General features: G+C 37.2%; 1 protein-coding gene across 1 annotated transcript in view; it reads left to right on the forward strand.

Annotated features, from left to right (window-relative positions):
- Nup58 (nucleoporin 58) overlaps positions 1–21,385 on the forward strand; it is a 35,876-nt gene extending 14,491 nt beyond the window's left edge. Inside the window, exons 7-15 of the mRNA XM_052733055.1 lie at positions 331–396; positions 1,104–1,278; positions 4,852–4,931; positions 6,556–6,674; positions 7,073–7,155; positions 10,444–10,645; positions 16,032–16,130; positions 17,783–17,878; positions 19,288–21,385. Of these exons, the coding sequence (XP_052589015.1) occupies positions 331–396; positions 1,104–1,278; positions 4,852–4,931; positions 6,556–6,674; positions 7,073–7,155; positions 10,444–10,645; positions 16,032–16,130; positions 17,783–17,878; positions 19,288–19,457 (1,090 nt within the window). The 3' untranslated portion in view covers positions 19,458–21,385. The remainder of the gene's footprint in view (positions 1–330; positions 397–1,103; positions 1,279–4,851; positions 4,932–6,555; positions 6,675–7,072; positions 7,156–10,443; positions 10,646–16,031; positions 16,131–17,782; positions 17,879–19,287) is intronic.
- The last annotated feature ends 733 nt before the right edge of the window (positions 21,386–22,118 follow it).

Consider the following 22,118-nt stretch of genomic DNA (forward strand, 5'->3'; position numbering starts at 1 on the left):
TAGAATCTTTGAATCAGAAGAAACAGTTCAACATCTCGTTCAATCTGGTATTTTCTGATTTTTTTTTCAGACATTTACTTAAATACTTCTAAGAATATTTATAATGGATACCAGTCTTTGTTAAGAAATGTTGGTGTCAAATAAGTTGGTAAAATTATTTTCAAGTTAAGTAAACCATTTATAAGACTTTGAAATCAAAGAAAATATAAGTAGAGAACATTGTTATATTCTCATTTCTTAGCATAGGAAAATACAACTTATTGTCAGAATCTGCATAGTGTTAATGCGTTTGTGGATGGCGTTAATGTAGGTGTGGCTTTTTTTTTTTAGGGATAGTAAAGCGCTGAAAGACGAAAACCTGCCTCCTGTCATCTGTCAGGATGTTGAAAATCTCCAGTAAGTACCACGTGTGATTAGATAAGCAAAACTTGAAAGATTCTTGGATACATTTAGGGGAAACATCTTTCTCCTAAATACTTTGTGGGATGGGCCTTCCCACATTAATTAACAACAACAAAATTGCCCAACAGACTTGTCCATAGGATAATCTGATGGAGGCAGTTCCTTAATTGAGTTCCCTCTTTCTAGGTGTCTCTAGTTTATGTCAAGTTGATAAAAATTAGCAGGCACACACACAAATAATGTTGGAAAAAAGGGGAGAAAAGTAAGAATTAAAATTCAGTATCATTCTATTAAAAAGTGTGAATTGTAGTTTTCAAACATTAGACTATGACCAACTTATTTTAAATGTACTTCTTTTTCTCTAGAAAAAAAAAAGACAAACATTTTTATCTTGATTTCTTTAAATTTTTTTTACTTAAAATTTTTTTCTGAAGATTTATGTGCATGAGTGTTTTGCCTGTATGTATGTGTGTGCACTATGTGTGTGCCTGGAGCTTGTGCAGGTCAGAACAGGGCCTTGGACTGGAGTTACAGATTGTGAGCCACCATGTGGGTGCTGGGAACCGAACTTGGGTCTTCTGCTAGAGTAGTATATTGCTCTTCCCTGCTGAGCCATCTCCATCTCCATCATTTCCTTCTGTCCCTTCGCAACCTCTAGCTCTCACCCCTACTCCTGTCATTTGTGTTCTTTGTTCTTTTAGGAAATTTGTCAAAGAACAAAAACAAGTCCAAGAAGAAATTAGTCGAATGTCTTCCAAAGCGATGCTTAAAGTCCAGGAAGACATCAAGGCACTGAAGCAGCTGCTGTCATTGGCTGCCAGTGGGTTGCAGAGGAACACCCTCAATATCGACAAACTAAAGTTAGAAACGGCTCAGGTATGCCAGCCATAGCCATATTACTGTGAAATAAGAATTTACTTAATTATAAAAGTACACACTAATAAGAAAACCAGAACATTCATAAAATTTTAAATTGCCATCTTGTTTTTATTTAATGTTATATATGCTCTATATGTATGTATAACAATATCCTAAGTAGTTTATACTTTTTTTTTTTTTTTTGGTTTTTCGAGACAGGGTTTCTCTGTGTAGCTTTGCACCTTTCCTGGAACTCACTTGGTAGTCCAGGCTGGCCTCGAACTCACAGAGATCCGCCTGGCTCTGCCTCCCGAGTGCTGGGATTAAAGGCGTGCGCCACCACCGCCCGGCAGTTTATACTTTTTTAGCTTGTTCATAACAGCTGTTTGGGGTAGATACTGTTGTCCTTATTATGCAGTTAAGAGGTTGAGGAGCAGTCCCTGCTAGTCCCGCCCTTAACCATGAGCTCTCATAAGAGCTTTTTGCTAAGTTTATCTTATAAAGGAGGAAGATACCTGGACAGAAAATGTTTCCTATCTTGTTAGTTATTAGATTGAAACTATGGCATGCCTTGTTAATACTAAGCTTAGCTGGTTATCTGCTACCCTTGATTAAACCTGCCTACTGAGAATAACAATGAGACTAATGTCATCTGTCACTCATGCTACCGAATTTTTCCACCTGTGGCATCATACACATAATACAGTAAGTGGTTCTTACCTGTACCATAGAAGAAGAGTGATAATATATGAATTATATGTGTTTTTTGTATTGTAATTAGAAAGTCATCTTTGCCTATCGTCTTGACTGAATTATTGGCAAGTTTCATGTGAAACTTTTTTACTGTAGGCTTATCAAGTGCCGTGCTCTTCAGAAGTGAAGGGATAGAATTTTCAATAGAATTTTCAAATGTGGTTATGTAATAAGTCATTTGTTCAAGAATACTTTGTAACTTTTAAATAATGTTATTAAAATAGCTATTTAAATTATGATATTTGCTGGGCGGTGGTGGCACATGCCTTTAATCTCAGTACTTGGGAGGCAGAGGCAGGTAGATCTCTGAGTTTAAGGCCAGCTTGGTCTGTAGAGCAAGTTCCAGGACAGCTAGGGCTACCCTGCACAGAGAAACCCTGTCTTGAAAAAACCAATAAGTAAATAAACTATGATGTTGAAAAAGAATTGGAAAACTTTGTTGTCTGTTCTCAAATTCCAGTTTCCTAGTCTTTTCATTAAATATGAATGCGGTATTCCTTTGTGTGTTCTTCTTAGTCACTTTTCCTTTACCATTAGGTACTTTCTAGGAAAAACAAAATGTTAATTATGCTTTAGATAGGTGAATATTTAAGCTTTAATTAAATATGAAATCATATGAAACTCAATTTTGTATGTGAAATACATGAATTTATATGTTTATGAAAAGATATAATTAGTCAATAATGGAGGTAGCAAACTAAGAGAACCTGTATTAGCCAAGGTTTTCTAGAGGAAATATATAGAACTTATATATTCATGTATATATATATATATATATATATTCATCATGTAAAAAATATATGTATGTGTATATATATATGTATGTATGTGTGTGTGTGTATATATATATAGAGAGAGAGAGAAAGAGAGAGAGAGAGAGAAAGAGAGAAAGAGAGAGAGAAAGAAAGAAAGGGGACTTATTAGAATGACTTGCAAGCCGTGGTCTAACTTGTCCAGTGATGGCTGTCTATCTATCTACCAGAGATCCAAGAATCTGTTCATTGTTAAGTCCATGAGGCTAGATGTCTCAGCTGGTCTCAGTATATGCTGGAATCCCAGAGTAGGCTGTAATGCCCATGAAGGAATGGACTTACCAGTGACAGTGAGAGCGAGCAAGCAAAGAAAGCAGGCTTCCTTCTCCCATGTCTTTTATATAGGCTGATAGCAGGTGTGGCCCAGATTAAAGGTGGGTCTTCCCACCTCTCAGGTCTGGATTAAAAGTGGGTTTTCTACTTCAGATGATTTCATTAAGAAAAAAATCCCTCACACATGTGAGGGTTTTAGTTAATTCCTGATGCAGTCAAGTTCACAACCAAGAATAGCCATCATTGAACCCAACACTATACTTGGATTCACTATAATTCTAAAACTGGATATTTCCATCTATAAATGTGTGGTATTTGTATGTAGCAGAGTTGTTAAGTCAATTTGAGATAAAAAAGGGATTTTGGGTTTTAGGGAACCAAAAGACTAATTCTGCTAAAATGACAAACAAAAAACAAACAAATCAATGAAACAATGTGTTTGGACACAAAGGGCTCCAATTGACACTTTTACTGTGAGTCTAATGTGTGATATGTTTGTTTGGTTCTTGAAGGTGTGTAAGTGTTACAAGGGCTTGTGCTGAGGAAAGAGAAGGGACGATGGCCAGGAGTATGACATGGGTGTGTGTGCAGACCTGCTAGCAGCTTCTTACTGCAGAATGCCTGTCAGGAACCATGCTCTCCTAAGTAAGGAGTGAGAACTGCTGAGGTGGTGGAGACCACGGGTAAAAAGGCAGTGCCAGGCAGGGGTGGTGATGCAGGAGGTGTAGTGACTGAGGAGACTGAGCAGGGGGATTATGAATTAAAGCTAGTCTGGGTTACATAATAGGGCGTTGTCTTAAAAACAAGCAAAAAGTAAAATGGTGCAGAGAGCCAGTCAAACTTAACAGCTTGGTAGTTTAATAAGGGAAAAAGTTACTATTGGGAGCATAAATTTAAGATACTTCCTTTAAAAAACAAGTTAATTAGAGAGAGAGAGAGAGAGAGGTAGCCAGACAGTGGTGGCACATGGCTTTAATCCCAGCACTTGCAAGGCAGAGACAGGTGGATCTCAGTGAGTTCAAGGCCAGCCTGGTCTACAGAGGGAGTTCCAGGACAGCCAGGGCTGTTACGCACAGAAACCTTGTGTCAAAAAAACCACACAAAAAAGAAAAAAGCAGTGGAATGACAAGAGTGTGGGGTATAAGAATTAAAACAGAGTACTAGTCCTGAGGACTCATTGGATAGAAGGTAAGATGACATTGAGGAAGAGTAGAGGACCGGCATTCAGCTTTCAGACTTAACTTGTGTATTAGGCGGTAACGTCTGTGTGGCCCCACTTCCTCATGTAAGAGAGAAGCAGCTGTTTCACAGGGTTACCAAGCGACAGGATGGCGTGAGTAAAGCCTTGAATGGTGGAGTGTATAGTGGTTGGCTACCCAGATGTGATCCCTGCTGATGCCGGCTCTGCTTAGTTCTGCTTGCTTGCCTTTCCTAAAATAGTGCTTTCTACAGTTGCATCATCAAGATTCTAAAGCAGTAACATGCCTTTCACTGTGGTTGAATTCATTTCATAAATTTGCATAGTTCTTCAAAAAGATCAGTGTAGTTCATTAATTTTATCATAAATTTATTGAAAGTTTAATTTGTCTTCTTTAGAAAGAGGTTTCAGCAATGTGTAAAGCAGCGTGTTATATTCCCTGTTTTCCAATTGTTTGACTTCTCAGTCCAGAAATAGTTTGTACTAGCCTAACTCTTACCTTGCTTTTTTGTTTGTTTGTTTCCTATATGTGTTTCTAAATCTCTGGTGTATTAGGAGTTAAAGAATGCTGAGATAGCTTTAAGAACCCAGAAAACACCACCTGGACTTCAACATGAAAATACAGCTCCTGCTGAGTAAGTTACTGGATTTTTTTTTTCTTTTTTAAACAAAAGTTTTTCATTTTGAGACTGCAGAGCAATAATCGTACACAGAATTTTTCGTTTGCTACATGAGAAGGCTTAACTGGATTTTTGTTTGTTTGTTTGTTTGGCTTTATTGAGACAGGGTTTCTCTGTGTAGCTTTGGTGCCTGTCCTGGATCTCACTCTATACCAGGCTGGCCTCAAACTCACAGAGATCTACCTGCCTCTGCCTCCTGAATGCTGGCATTAAAGGCATGTGCTACCACCACTCAGCTCTACCTTGCCTTTTTCATACCAACATCACAGTTCATGTTGCCAAAAGCTTTCAAGCTCCCCTCCTCTCTCCTCCCTCCCCTTCCCCTCCCCTCTGTCCTATTTTCCTCCTTTCCCTGGCAAGTAAGTGCCTTACTACTAAACTGCCCTCCCATCTGTTACCCATGTCTTAGAAAAAAACAAAACAAACACAATTTCTTTTATTATTCTAAAAACTATTAAGTACTTGATTGTAAAATTTAGTGATAGCTGCACTTTTATTTGTTTGTTTGTTTTTCGAGACAGGGTTTCTCTGTGTAGCTTTGCACCTTTCCTGGAACTCACTTGGTAGCCCAGGCTGGCCTCGAACTCACAGAGATCCGCCTGCCTCTGCTTCCCGAGTGCTGGGATTAAAGGCGTGTGCCACCACTGCCCGGCTGATAGCTGCACTTTGATTTAACTTTTTAAACTTTAGACTTCTAGAAAATTTGTAAAAATAGTAGTACAAAAATTTGCATAAATTCCTTACTTCACTGTCCCTAACATTAACATATTGTAGAGCTATAGTATAATTATCAATAATAGGAAGCTAACATTAATAAAATGCTTTTTTTTGGTGGTTGTCTTGTTTTTTTTTTTTTTTTGAGACAGAGTTTCTGAGTGTAGCCCTGGCTGTCCTGGAACTCACTCTGTAGACCAGGTTGGCCTTGAACTCACAGAGATCTGCCTGCCTCTGCCTCTGGAGTGCTGGGATTAAAGGCGTACGCCACCACCGCCCAGCGAAATGGTTTTTTGTTTTTTGTTTTTTTTTTTTTGGTTTTTCGAGACAGGGTTTCTCTGTGTAGCTTTGCGCCTTTCCTGGAACTCACTTGGTAGCCCAGGCTGGCCTCGAACTCACAGAGATCCGCCTGGCTCTGACTCCCGTGTGCTGGGATTAAAGGCGTACGCTAGCTACCACCGCCCGGCCGAAATGTTTTTAACTACAACAACTTATTAGAATTTTACTGATTCACCTCCTCCCCATTAATGTACATTTTCAACCTCCTAGGATTCTGTTGTAGGATTATTTTGTATTTGTTTGTAATTTTCCTTAATCTCTATCTGTTTGTAATAGGTAAGTCCTAAATTATTGTGGATGACCTTGCTTTTTCTAAAGACTATGAAGTCACTTTGTGTAATTTGTCCTCCATGATGGGAATCATGATACTTCAATATTATTCAGTGCTTGGGAGTTTGCTTCAGTGATATCTATAAATTATATCTTCATCCTAAATTGAAAGCCCCATTTAAAAGAGGACAATTACTTATTTGTGTTTTAAGTATAAAGGAAATAATATTTAAATATTTGATGTAACTTTTTATAGCTACTTCAGAGTCTTGGTTCAGCAGTTTGAGGTACAGCTTCAGCAGTACAGGCAGCAGATTGAAGAACTAGAAAATCATCTTGCCACTCAAGCAAACAATTCACATATAACCCCTCAAGGTAACCTCCCTACTGTGACAATTCTGTGATGGCACCATTATGTTATTGATGAGCAGTTAAACTTGTATAGCAGATATGCAAACAACTGCTAGTGCTTATCTAAAGCTGCTTTAAGAAAATTAACTGGAAAGTCTTTGGTAAGTCTTGGTTCCCTGGAAATGTAGAATGCTTTATTGTAAGTTGTTACTGCTGTGACAGGGGACTGTCTAGAATGTCCCCTTCCTTTCCGGGTCACTGATGGAAATGGCCTTCTCTGTCTTCTTAGCCTGCTGTCTTCTCTAGTGTAGAGGACACTGATGGAGGCTTTTCCTTCTGCACGTTAACTGCCCAAACTAGGACAGAGTAGTAGAAAAATAACATTAATTGTTACATATTTGTTTCTTAATTTTCTCTTCTAGATTTATCAATGGCTATGCAGAAAATTTATCAAACATTTGTAGCTTTAGCTGCACAACTTCAATCTATTCATGAAAATGTCAAGGTAAGCGTTCATTGCCAATTCACCTGTCTGCATATATAAATCCAAATACTTGTTTATCTGCTAACATATTTCCATGCTCGTTCAGAAAGAGCTCAAATGATGTGTAAGTAAAAAGGCCATAACTCATGATCATACTCAGATGCATTCATTGATAAAAACTAAAAAGAAAAATAAAATGAAACTTTAAAATAGGACCTTGGGAATAACTTTGATTCAATGCCATTTTCCTTCATCACTGTTCTTGATACCTTATAGAAGGTGATTGTGTGTTTGTGTAATACTTGTGTAACTGACATTCAGATTGTTTCCTTCTTTCCCGGTATAAATGACACTATAAAAAACAAACATCCCTAGTGGCAAATCCTTTTTTATGCCAACTTAGTCTAATGTGTGTTTTATTAATACTTATTTATCATAAAGTTAAAGAAAACTTGGTTATAATTCCTTCTAAGTACAGGAAACCTTCTTACCAAATAATGTTTATTTAGGTAATATATATTGAGTAATGTAAATGAAATAATTTGTCACTATTTTGATCTTTATGTAATAATGTTAGTTTTAAATTTTATTAATGTGCAGAACAGATGGCTCTCTTTTAATTTAAGTGAAATGTAAAATAAAGTATACTTTTTCTTTTTGCAGTTTAATTAAACAAATTAAGTTCTTAGTTATGTATACTCCAGAAAACCTTGAAAATTCAAAGATGCTAAACCTGAATAAGTAAATTATGTAGACATTTCATTGAGTATGTTCCTATCTGCTTGATTCGTGGTAATGGAGTTTTTAAAAAACTAACTGTTTTAAACTGGGTCATTTAAAAATTTTTAGCACATACCAGCAAATTGGAAACTAAAGAAAATTTCTGAAGGAATATTATAAGATTTTCTATTATCACTGATAAATGTTGCTTTAAGATTTTAAACTGGCAAAGGTGATTCGGTGTTGAGGTATGTCTTATGCTAATTTTAAAATTAGTTACTATGAATGTTTCCAAACAAACAAAATAGTAGAATGTTGTATAATGGAGTGCCTAGGTTCCTCTGATTCACCTCAGCCATCATCAGCCCCTGATTGATCATTATGCCACTCTCAGAGCTTTTGTTTCTTTGATGATTTTTGAATTTCTTTAAGAGTTATTTTATTTTTATGTGTATGAGTGTTTGCCTGCATGCATACCTGTGTACCATGTATGTCCCTAGTGCCTTTGGAGGCCAGAAGAGGGCATCGGTTCCCCCCTGGAACTGGAGTTATAAATGGTTGTAAGCTAGTAAATTGCACAGATCAGCCTTGAACTCACTCTACATCACAGGCAAGCCTTCACTGTGTTATATCCTGCGTTATCCTCTGACACCAGGCCTCATCACAAAGTTGTCTGCAATGGACTTCCTTCCCTCTGCTTTGAAAAATAGCCTTTTTGTTAATGAGGCCAGAAAATAGGCTGAAATTGCCATAAATGATATTTGGATAATCTGTTTTCTGTTTGAGACAGGGTCTTAATAGACCTGGAGCTCCTGTTTCAGCTTCCCTCGTTGTTTCTTGCTTTACTTAAATATATTTCCAAGAATCAAAGACTTTACTCTGATCAGATCTCTTATGTGTTTCAGTTAGGACTTGTGTTGGTGTGATAAACACCATGACCAAAAGCAACCTGGGGAGGAAAGGATTGATTTCCTCTTATAAATCTCAGGTCACACTCATAACTGAGGAAAGTAAGGGCAAGAACTGAAGCAGAAGCCATAGAGGAGTCTTTCTTACTGGCTTGCTTCTTATTGCTTGCTCAGCCTGCTTTCTCATACAACTTAGGAATATCTGGCCAGGGTTGGCACCAATCATGATGGTCTAGGTCCTCTCACATCAATAACTAATTAAGAAAATACTTGGCAGACTTGGCAGTAAGCCAGTGTTCTGGAGGCATGCTCTTAGTTGAGTGTCTGTCTTTCCAAATGACTCTAGCTTGTGTCAAGTTTCCTGGATAACAATTCTCCAGAAAAGTATGTTACCCTTTATCTTCATCTGAAGTAGTGAGCAAGCTAAACATACAAGCTTTAGATTTGTGCATCTTTGTGAATCTCACAAGAAATTGTGTTTGTTCCTTTGTTTTTATTAACCCAATTGAAAGAGACTTGAACTGCCTTATCCAGCACACCCCAGCAACATTAACAAAGTGGGGAGTTTTAGAATTCATCATATATACCATGACTGGTATTAGGTATGTGGTTGGTTCCTCCCCTACCCCCCTTTAAAAATTTTTTGTGAAGTCTTAGGCCCTTACTTCTCATTCTGGGAAGTTGCACTGTGTGTGGAAATGTTTATGGAACACAGGGAAAGGAAGAATGGACTTGAGAATAGTAATGAGATTTATTTCTCCCACCTGCTATTAATGTCACATTTCTAAATATTCAGTTCTTAGCAGGTCTACTTTGGTCCTTGATAACAGTAGCTTGGAACTGGAGTATTAAAAATGAGCAGACACATAAAAGGATGATAATAGCTTTAAGTACTGTAAGTAATAGTAAAATTTTAAGTGTGTTTCTGATAGTATCAGAGTCTAATATTTAAGAAAGGTAAGAAATATGAAAACTTTCTCTTCAAATCTATATAATTAGGTTAGATCTGTAATAAAAATGTTTAATAATTAATGTGAAATGGGGTTAATGGCCTTAATATTGCATTAGGTAACTTGGTAATTTTTCTTACTATGGAGTTGTAAAACTCATCTTTGGGATGAGAAGGAGTAGTTGGGTATACAGGCGTACATCTTGTGAAATAGTTAAATAGTATTAACAAAGTCGAAGCTCTGCTTATACCTTCAGGCTTTCTGTGCTAAAAGTATGAAATCTTCCTTTATCATATGGTACCCACTCATTTAAAAATGTTTATTTAACTGGTATATATTTAGTACTTCCATCTAAAGGTTATAAGAAAACTGGGTGCTTAAGGGAAAAATTAGGTGATAACTGTAGTATCTATTTAAATATTATTCTGCTTTCCTATAATCTTAGCCTACAAAACGGGAATATTTTAGGTGCGTATTCTAAAGATTTCTGACAGCAGTAACAAACATTATTCACAGTAGTGACAGAGCTTTCAAGGCCAACCTTGTCACATCAGTGTCAGTTGTCAGCAGCCTCGTTTGTAGTTCACCTGGCACGGCAGTGGATAATGTGGCCACTGTCTTTGACTTTTGCCAACTTAGCTCATGTGATTACATGCTCTCAACAGGGAACTTAATTTCTTTTCCCTCCCTCCCTCCCTCCCTCCCTCCCTCCTTTCCTCCCATTATTTTAGGTGCTTAAAGAACAGTACCTCAGCTACAGAAAAATGTTTTTGGGTGATGCTGTAGATGTGTTTGAAGCCAGGAGAACGGAAGCCAAGAAGTGGCAGAACGCACCCAGAGTTACTACTGGACCTACTCCTTTCAGCACCATGCCAAATGCAGCAGCCGTTGCCATGGCTGCAACACTTACACAGCAGCAACAGCCTGCTACAGGTCTGAATGCATTCAAGTTATAGCTTCTTACTGTTCAAATGCAGAGAACAATATGTGCAGTTTTATAAGTCTTCCTTTTGTGTGAGCACTGACGAAATTTCTATCTATAGTTGTTCCAATACAAATCTAAAAATTGTGATAGACACAATTATAAACATACCTGAAACAAAAGGCAGGGTAGTCTAGCAATAATTAATACATCAGATGTTGAATATTGTGAATTTAGTTACTGTTATTTGCTGTATTGCTAAATGCCCTTTAGAACATAGTGTTTCACTACTGAATTATATTTAAGAGAAACATTAGATTCTCAAGTTGTGATTGTATCCTTTATTGTTTTAAACTCAGAGGTAATCCCACCCATACATTGCATTTTCTAGGTATGAGAACAATAGATGGTGCATTCTTATTTTCATACGTAATGATTGCAGAGTACTTGCATTCTGAATGCAGTATGTTTCTGTTGACTGTTGGTGTGCTGCAGGTCAATAGGTTCATTTGGATGTACTTTGACTGAAAACAAAAATGACAGGTCCTCTGAAAGAGTCCAAACCAGATTTGAAGAAGATGCATGCTAGGGTTTTTGTAACTCCAGCGTGGACTGAACAGTAGCAAGATCAGGAAGAAGGTTTGAGATGGATTGTACATTATGTAGGACCTTAGTACTTCGTTGAATGCCATTTGTAGTGTTTCTGTGGTGTGGTTCTTCAGTGACTTGTTTGGAATTTTGCAAGTTGATTAGTTGTCTTGTTCCTGGTAGTTTTTTTTTTTAAAATCACGTTTCAAGTTTGACAGAAAATGCAGTCTTAATAGTTTCCCTTTTTGCCCTTGGTCATTTAAAAATGTTTGAGTGAGGCTTACTTATTCTGTAGTGTATGTCTTTCTGACAGATTCTATATAATCCAGTAGTAAACTGCAATATTAAAAAGTGAAAACCAAACAAAATACATGTTTGGGTTGCTTTCAGGCCACCTGTACTAGAGAAGCATGCTCTAGTCACTGTCTTCATATTTGAATGACAGCATTGACCTGCCATCAGTAAAGAGTTGTTGATGGACTTAGGCTCAGTCCTCCACATTCCATGGCTGGATCTGTGTGAATGGTGCTTCCCATAAGCACTCTCTAGTAGCTCTCTAGCTGGCTAGAGTGTAGACTTCTGTAGACAGTTCATGGGGGAGAGGCTTTGCTCTGGAGTAATGGAGTATCAATCCTAATAGTGTGGTTTTTCAGTTGTCAGAGAAATGTGATTTGGAGATGTGTTAATATACTTTATTTTCAAGAGAATAAATAAAACTTGAGAAAAGCGAACTGTCTAAACTCTTGAGCTCTAAGTTAATCTCTTCTATGGTAAATAACTAAATATGAAGCAAAATCACTTGTCAGAGTGCTTTATTTTCTCTTTTTCTTAAGTTTTTGAGACAGGGTTTCTCTGTGAATCCCTGGCTACCCTAGAACCCAGAGATCCATCTGCCTCTGTCTCCAGAGTGCAGAAATTAAAGGCATGTGCCACTATGCCTGGCTTTCTTTCTTTCTTTCTTTTTTTTTTAATTGTATAGACTATGTAATCTTGAGAAGTTTATAGGGCACAGATACTTATTCTGTAAATGGATGTCCCTGTGAGGTAGGTTTGTGGAATGCAAAGGTAGAGAATACAGGAAAGGCCTTTGCTCTGTGTCATGTAGAGAATATTTGTTTAACCTTGCAGGAATTCTTGGGACTTCTGCTCAAGTGCTTTAATTTTGCCTGTGCTTTTACCAGGCTACCCCCTCACCACACCCCGCGTCCCCCAACCAGGGGCAATAACTGCTTTTAGTGTGTTCTTGTAGTTTTAGGGTGTACTTAAGACTTTCTAGTTAGGTAGCAGGAATTGGAATTTATCAACCTTAGTAATCTTACAGTGTTTGTACTTTTGGGTTGTATCAAGTTGTTGAACTATTGATAAACAACAGAGGTTACAATTTTGCATTCTGTTTTTTTCCATTTTGTTTCCCTGAAAGCTTCTCCCAGGCTCTGTAGTCACTCTGTACCCTCCCATTACAAATGCTAGTTTAGTTCTTAGTTAGGACCCTGGATTGTGACATTTAGGAGTTCTGTTAGATACATGGATAATGATGTTATGAATCGCATCCTATTTAGTAAAGCCCTTTTGTGTTTTGTTTTGTACCCAGGGAAGTACTCCTGTGTAGTACTTACTTTTCATGAAATCCTTCTAAGTCCCAATTTAAAACCATCTAGAGAAACTGGACAGAACTTGTATAATGTTTTTATACACAATAGTTGTAAAGATGTGAGTTATTAAAGTATTTGGTTTATTTACATATGGATTCTTGGTTTAATTGGTGTAAACAGGGACACAAGGACGATAGCTTTTCTTAGAGTGTTGCTTTTTTTTTTTTAAGGCTGCTTTCTTTTTTCTCGTCTTTCTAGGAGGTGGAAGGATGGACTTAATTTTAAATGACTTACTGTTTTTGGTTTTGTTTGTTGGTTTTGTTTTTTGGTGGTGGTGGTGGTGGTGGTGGTGGTGGTGGTGGTACTGGAATTGAACCCAGGACCTTGTATGTGCTAATAAGCATATACTCTACTACTGAACTGCCTCCCCAACCCTCCATTCTCTTTTAATGAAAACAAATGAAGGTTTGGACTTAGGCATGTTCAATTTGTGGCTGTTTGTTATGAAGGCTGAGTTTATGAAAACCCAGTGGGTATTCATGCATGAAATAAGCATCAATGCATGGATAAGTTCATATACATTTGTCCACAAATGGTCCTCAAACCTCCCAAAAACCTTAGTTGATTTCATATTGGGATTTTTCAATATGATCTTGATTTAGGATGGATTTATTTTTTCAATCAGTGTACTAAGGTTAAATTTTGTTGTTGTGTTTTCACACTTAAAAGTTGTTGATGTTTACAGAAGACTTTTCTCTTGTGACTTAGCTGCTGTTTTTCAGGAGGGCTGAGGCATTTGTGAGGAATTCCTGCTTTCTAGCTTTAGGTGAAGGTTTGGACATTTAAGGTGTAGAGTTAAATGAGAAATGTTAAGTATTTCATTTTAGTTTCTTATGGATTTCTGATTTTGTTGTTTTAATAACCAAAGGAACATTCCCCATTAGAAGTAACAAGAATTAGTTTTTCTTACCAGGGGAAGGCATTTTTGTTATTTTAAAAGGTAACTTACAAGTAATGGTGGTAATTACATTAGACATTTTTGGTGACCTTGGAAAATTATAAGAAATTCTAGCACTTTAGTCCTTTTCCTATAAATGTAGTTTTACATTAAATAAGGTAATATTTATTCTAGAAAATATAAATTACAGTGCTAAACCTGATTTTGTTGTGTGAATTTATCATGGAAACTTTTGTAAAATGTTTCTTTACATGGAAATTTCACTCTAGGCAATCATTGGTTTATATTTATTGATTTGATTTCACTTATGGAATTAAGAGCCTCTCATCGAATGCCTGTTCAGATTTCAAAGTGACTTGAATTGTTTACATAGCTTCTACCTGAAGGATTTAGAATCTGTTTTCTGATAGTGAAACTAATATATATGGTGGCCAGAGTATCATATATGTTAACACTTTGGCGTGGGAGATAAGTTATCATAAGCTCTTACTACTTAAAATGTTATACATTTGCCTACTAGTTTTCTAAATGATGTTGCCTTCAGAATCTGTGTGAAGGTAGAGAACTCAAACTATCTCGCATCTATTGTGTCGCATCTAATGGAAGTCTTGTCACTGTCAGATGCGTTCTGATGTCCTTAATATGATGACTGCAGAAACTGTTCTGTCGCTCTTAAAAATGGACCCACACATGACAAACCATGCCTTTGGGTGTCTCCCGACGTGGAAGGCTGAGGACTGTGGTGTGCACTGGTCTTTAGCGTCTCCACCAGCAGTGCCTCCTGCTACAGTGTGACAGTCCCCCACGTAAAGAAACTGGACATGTGCTCTCTGTTATTTTTGTTAGACACGAGAAAGGGGTCAGCGAGCTTTTGTTCCTGTTGAAACATTTGAGAAAAGAGCTGCTAGTCAGGCCTTTATTCTGAAATTAATCTCAAACTGGATGTAAAATCTTAAAAATATTTTTTAATTTATTTTTTTAATAGTAGTATAAGAACTCTGGCTGCTATTTAGTTATTCTGTTTTCTGGATAGAAGCTATTTGAAAAGTCCAGTTTCTGTCCCAGGGTAGCAAAATGTCCTTCCTCATTTTGTTGTTGTTTGTGCTTTATAACTTTACACTACCTTTTGAATAGACAAACCTCATTTTTCATGGGACAGCGTGAAGGCTTTGATTTCTTGGAAGTTAAATTTGAAGATGCATGTGTCTTTGGCATTCCCTCGGCTCTGAGATGTACTAACCACTGCGTGCAGAGGCCGGAGAGGCCAGGGCTAAGACTGTACTATGAGGCTTACTGAGGAGTTTCCATAAATCAATATCAAATGACAGTTCTTAGATTTTTGTATTCTGCTTAATTTAGAAACAAAAGAAAAGTAGTTACCATGAGGGGCTAGTAAGTTTGATGCTGTTCTTGCCAAACAAACTCAGCCAAAATCCCTAAAGTGGCAGTGTGGAGAGGATGACACACAGCTCTGATTTTAGGTGCATTTTCATGAATGTTGGAGCTTCTGAAGTCTTGAATGTATTGGGTCTGTCAAGGTACACGCGTGCCTTTGTGAATATTCATTCTTGATCTCATTAATCAGGTGATGAGTGGTGAAATGTAGCAGAGCTGAAGGATAGAACTCAATAACTTTGTGAACAAGTTGGAATTGTCATGTTACTGTGTAATTGGTTTGCTTTTAAAATGAACAATAAATTAAATAAAATAAAGCATTGTCTTGTTTTTTATCTATTATATATACCATTTCTATACCATAAGAAGTCATGCCTAATTTTTTGGGTACTTATGAAGTAACATGATAGTTTTGCTATGTTAGTGTCAGTCTCTTGATCACTGGGACTTGACTCTAATACTGGGAGCTTGTTTTTTAAAAAAGGAAAGTAAAACCTTACTTATTACATCAAATAGTTGTATCAGAAAACAAGTAGAGAGAACTAAAACAATTCTAGAAATAGAAAAACTATAATTTGTGATGCATTAAATATTTCAAACTATTAGTACATTAAACTTTTGAACATTTTTCATTGTGGTAAACCTAACTATGTAGCTATAAGCAGATTAATTAAAAATTCTTTCTCAGATAAAACATTTGGGATAGATAAGCTAGGTTAGAAAGGCATCTTGAAATCATAGTTTTAACATGGAATTTGTTAAAAAGTAATCAATGTTCAGTTTAAAAATAATCTCATATAGGAACTTTAATCTTGAAAGAGTAAGGCAAATTTGTTTCCCCTCCCCGTTTTTTTTTCATACCAGGGCCACAGCCATCTCTGGGAGTTAGTTTTGGAACGCCATTCGGCTCAGGTATTGGCACTGGCTTGCAATCAAGTGGCTTAGGTTCTTCAAACCTTGGAGGTACACTTTCCCTTTTCTCATATTTCATTGAGTTATTACATTTGAACTGATGGTAGCCTAGACCACATTTCTAAGAGGATCTGCTGCTATTTGGGAAGTTAAGGTTCCATCTGGCAAAAAGGATTCTCCAAACAAAGTCATTGCTTTCTAGCATTAGCTTCAGAGCTTAAAAAGTCATTCTGTCCTCTGTGGAAAGCAGATATAAAAAAGTGCTAAAACTAAGTGCAGGGAGTTTTGTGTGTTCCAATCAGAATGCTGAAATGGGAACTTGAGAATTAGTTTAAATCAACTTAGTTTTAATTAAAGTTTTAAAAAATAGTTCTAATATACCTTGGAAATCCAATCTACATCTAGATCATATGTATATATTCCTGATCATTATCTTTTTTACCTGAGAGTGACCTCTTTAAACGTAATTCATTTTATTGTAAATTAAACAGCTCAACTTTTGTCATATCTTTGTATTCTTGGCATTTTGACTGTATGTGTACATAAGCAATTCAGATTATTCTAATTGTTTCATAACTTAGTAAGGTAAGTCTATAAAAGCATGTTAATTATAAATGCACTCACAATTCTTTGTGGATGATTTAGAATTTATTATATTTTGATAAAAGTATGATAATGTAATGAAGGTTCCTGTATGAAGGTTACACTAAAATATAAAGAGAAGCTACAAGCTACCACAGTTATTTAATATAAACTGTTCTAATTGAGAGTTTTAGAACCACGACAGGTAGCATAATCCCTCCTGACTACAGTCCAGTTTCTGTAGTGTTTTTATAAGCAGTGATAATTCACTTTCAACTTTAGTATTTCAGTAAGCCATTGCAGAGTAGCAAAAGGAATTTGAACTTTGCTGGAGGTGCATCTTAGCTGGTGGAGTGCTTATCCAGCACACATGAAGCCTTGGTTCCCCCTAACTGCAGATAGAGAGCAGTGGTGCACATCTGGAGTGCCAGCACTCAGGAGGCGGAGGCAAGAGGAGCCATCCTCAGCTATGGAGGAAATAACATAAGACTCTGTCTCCAAAACAATAATAATAATAACAATAATTTGGAGTTTGTATAGAGAATTCCTGGTTAATTATCTTTGAGTACTTAGCATTTCTTCATGGGCTTTGTATGATGAAAAATATGTTTGAAGAGGGAAGACAGTTTGTCAATGTTAACATGGAGAGTACCATGGCAAAATTTAATGTAACAGAGTAGATTGAGGTAGTTAACTGTCCTGTGGTTAGTACGGATCAGAGAGCACTTACCTTGGAATATTGTAATGTTTACACTGTTGTACAAGTCATGCTTGCTTATGAATTTAGTCAGCCGTTTTATTTTTACAAAACGAAATAATGCTTCAGCTAGGCATTATTTATATATATATTTAATAGTCTATAGTCATTTCAGTGGTCAAAATACCAATATGATCTTGACTTTAGTAGCCTCGTTTTTAAAAATTGCTGCTAGGTCATGAGCTAGTCTGGATAATTATAAAGTAGTGTTTTATTGAGACTGAATCTGCTCAGGGAGTCTGAGGTCACGGAGACTGTTTGTGAACACTGCGTTTATTTGAGCGGTGGTGGTGGTTGGTTGGTTGTGAGTAGCCTGTGATCTGTGTTTTATGTGCACTGTGTATTTCTCTGTTACCTCCACTAGGATTTGGAGCTAGCTCTGGTTTCGGATGCGGCACCACAGGGGCCTCCACATTTGGATTTGGAACAACAGATAAACCCTCAGGAAGTCTTAGTGCAGGTTTGTGTGCTTCTGCCTGAGTTCCAGGCAGGTGAAAAAGTACAAATCATGTAACTAAAGATGACACACGTTCTTACTCTCAGTAACCCCTGAAGATCTCTAATTCACTTTACTCTGAGGAAGCAGGTTTGACTGACTAAATTGTGTAGCCTTTCCTTTCATGGTTGTATGTAACAAGACTTAGAAACATTTAGCTAGAGGTTCTTTTGAATCCTAGTGAGTGACTTTATGGTTGAAAGCTTCCCTCTACGCCCCCAGTAACCCAGTAGTTATATTTTGGTGGTTTGCTTTTCCATCCTGGAGAACTTTTTTTTTTGTACTGGGGGTAAACATTAGGGTTTTACCCATGCTAGGCAAGGACTATACCACTGAGCTATTTCTCTAGCCTACTTTTTACTTTTCACCTGGAACCACGGTCTCACTGAGTTGTCCAGGCTGGCCTTGTACTCATGCTCCTGCCTCAGCCTCCCAAGTAACTGACACTGTAGGCCTGTACCACCAGGCAGTCAACTAGGAGAGACGTCTCCCTCCAAACAGGTCATCTTCGGTTGTTAGTACCTCTGATTTTAAGGTGAAGTGTAGTTTATGAATAATGACCAACTTGGTTCTTTGCTCATTTTTAAATAGGTTTAATCTACTCCTAGTAGAAAATTCAAAAATATGTTTACCTTTCCACTTTATATTTGTAAATAATACTTGTCCTGATATGTAATGTGTAGGGATAATATCAAGTCTAAAATAATGATGTAATACTGTTAAAAAATGTATTCAAATTTAGGAAATTCCACTTACTGTAAGAAGTATTTAAAGTCAGCAGTGCCAGTAGAGTAAGATTTGTAATCAGTGGTATCAGGACTAGAATCTAAATACTACATCTGATAACCAGGTAGTCAGAACACTTGCTCTTCATTATGAAGGTTCTTATAATACACATTATTGGCATTGTCTTGAACATTGAGGTGGGTTGAGGTTTTCCTAAAGGGCTCAGGATTTAAGGACAAGTCCAGATGCCTTGAAGGTTTTTTCAGAAATGTTTTTGGTGAGCCTGAGTAGGAAGACACTAACATAATGTGTACGTAATGATGTAATTTTATGCACATAGCACGTAAAACATGTTAGCATATAGACAAGGAAGTTTGTGCCAGCTTGAATTTTCCTGCAGATTTCAGTTATGTGTACTAGCTTGCTCTCTTGGTCAGTATCACCAGACTTCTGTCTCTCAAGGTGCTCTTTAGCTGTTAGCTAAATTATTCTTCTGTGAAATTCCACGTTAGAAATTCAGGGGCCATAGGCATTTCCTACTCTGATAAATTGTGTATTCTCAGATAGAAATTTCCACTCCTCCCTGTTTTTTATATTTGTTTTGTGATTTAACTTCTCATTTGAATATTTTCTTCCCTGAACATAAGGCTTTGGCAGCTCAAGTACGTCTGGGTTTAACTTCAGCAATCCTGGCATCACGGCATCAGCTGGTTTGACATTTGGGGTGTCCAATCCTGCCTCTGCGGGGTTTGGAACAGGAGGACAACTCCTTCAGTTGAAGAGACCTCCAGCTGGAAACAAAAGAGGAAAGAGATAAACATACGGGTCAATGTGTTGGGAATGCTTAGCCGGCGCCGCTCATTCTATGATTCTATTTTTCTAATGATGTAGTAATTGAACTGCATCTAGGGAGATTTATAAAGTTTTGATATTCTTACTCTGGAAATTGAACTTTGTTTGTTTACCTTACCAAACTTCTTTCTTGTGAATTCAAAATCCAGTTGTAGTTTTGTTGCTATTATTTTTGATTCTCCATGTAAGAAATATTGTGATTAAATTGCCGATTGATAATGGTGAAAAAGATCCATCAACCTAAAACCTATGATTTCTCCTAGTGTTATAGCAATGTTTTGTTGCTAAGGTTTATGCTGTGAGCACATGCACATTGGTTTCTTATGCAGATAGTATGAACTCTAGGACCTGTGCTAGAAGTAGTTTGTTCCTTGACAAGGCCTTTAGAACTGTGCTGCAGGGCATCTTGTGGATATGTATGTAATTATATAGAGAGTAATGCACACAATATGTGTGCACATAAAATATATATTTACACACCTACAACTCTTGCCTCAGACTCTTCTCCTTTTCTAGTGTATTGAGTTACTCCCTTTATGCTTCAGGTCCTCAGTGCTTATAGAAGGAGTAGCTCGGGGTACCTTGTCATTTCATTTGTTTACTAGACATTACTATTGACATAAATATTTAATCCAGTCAACTTCATCGTCCCACTCTTCTGTCTTTCTTTATACTTGGACCCTTGGTAGTTACTCCAACTGAGGAATGCTCTAAGGTTCATCAACAGATTTTAGAAACCTTTATTATTCTATATATTCTCATGGTACTACTATGGAATCTGGAATCTGTTTTTCATAAATGAGATGGACTTTTAGTTAGGAATGTATGTGAACCAGACTGATGTTCTGGGACAAAGAGCTATTAAGCCAAATTGAATCTATGCAGGTGAAGGATGCAATGCTAATTCAGTGAGAACTTGTTTAGCTGTTCCAATATAGAATTCCTTATAGGGCTATTGAGAAACCAAATGAAGTGGCTTCTCAGCCTCTTAATATCTCCGAGTGCTTAATTTGTACTGGAGAAACTGCATTTTAGGATAAGTCTTTGTAGCAACTGTAAACTTCCTGGTTTTAAGTGAGTTAGAGTGAGTAGAGTTCCAGGGAGTACCACAGAGGTATGTCAGGTTGTGTCTATGTGACTCTTGTCTGTGCTGCCATCTTGGTGTTGAGTGGGTGGAGAACCACTATAGAAGGAATTGCCTTAGGACCATGTCAGCGTGAAATGTCTTTCCAATAGTTTTCAGGTGGGGTGAAACCATGAAATTGCACAAAAATAGTTTAATTTTTTACATAGAAGGTTTCATACATAATGTTCATCAGTGAATATTTTCAGAATCATTTTCACCAAGGCACCTTTTTTCTAAAATAGGTGTGGTGTATATAGATACATATACGCATATATATTTTTAGTATAATGTTAGTTGGGTTTGATTATAAAAGTATTGTTGGTCTGTTTTATTTATCTGCATATAACTGGCATTCCTGAATTTAATAATTGCATCTTGATGCATTGAAATAAGGAGAGTTATTTGTCTCTGAGCACTAAACATGTTTTTATTTGTATATTTTTATAATTCTGCAATCCTCAGTCTAGATTATAGGGGAGGATAGGAAAAAGGTGTACGTTGGCATTTTAAATTTACTATCAGCGTTACATATACCATTACAAAAATACTGCTTTGTTGTTTTTTAAGGACATTGTATTGTGCTGCAAATATCTGAATATTTATATTTCTCTGGGTTTTTTCTTTCTATACATTTTCCTGTGTTGAACCACTGGAGACTTGTAACATTCATTTGTGGTAGAGTCAGTGTTGTCCTTGTCTCCTTTGTCTTCACCTTGTCCAGAGCCCATTATGGAAACAATAAAGTTGTGGTAGTTGCTTTGAATCTTTGTAGGTCTCAGCAGTTGTGCATATATAATTCTGTTATTGCTTCTTTGTTTTCTCTCTCTCTCTCTCTCTCTCTCTCTCTCTCTCTCTCTCTCTCTCTAGTTTCTCGAGACAGGGTTTCCCTGTGTAACCACCGTGGCTGTCCTGGCACTCACTCATGTAGACCAGGCTGGCCTTGCTTCTTTATTCTCTTTGATTGGGTCTTAGTGTTTCCTACACTAGTAAGTTATAGTCCTGCTCTCTTTTGTTTTTAACAAAAGGCTAAAGAAGATGGAGTACATTCTGACTGGGCAGATGGCCCAGTTGTTAAAGTGCTTGGTAAGCCAGTATGACGATCAGAAATGCTAGTGACAGCCCTCCTGTCCAGGCATGGGGGGCAGAGCCAGCTAGTCATGGAGACTCGCCATACCAGCAAGCGCTGGCTTTGACCAGGAGACCCTGCCTGCCTCGCTGAATAAGGTGGAAAAGCACTCAAGAGTGAGTCCCAATTTCAACCTCAGTGTGCCTCTCTGCCTCCCCTGCCACACATGGTCTAAATGGACAGAGGGGAGAAGGATAGTAGCTTCTGTGTTACGTGGTTTTTGTCTTCTCAAAATGATAGCATTAAGCATCATAATTAGGCAGGTGGACATTGGAGTAAAAAGCAAGGGCTTCTTCAGCTTAGCCTCAGTCCTACCCAGCCAAGTGTGCACTTTAATTGTTTGGGTCTGTCTTGCCAGACTGTTCTAAAAATGT

The sequence above is a fragment of the Peromyscus californicus genome, unplaced genomic scaffold (genome assembly GCF_007827085.1).
Source record: "Peromyscus californicus insignis strain IS unplaced genomic scaffold, ASM782708v3 Scaffold_12__1_contigs__length_115047231, whole genome shotgun sequence".
Lineage (NCBI taxonomy): Eukaryota > Metazoa > Chordata > Mammalia > Rodentia > Cricetidae > Peromyscus > Peromyscus californicus.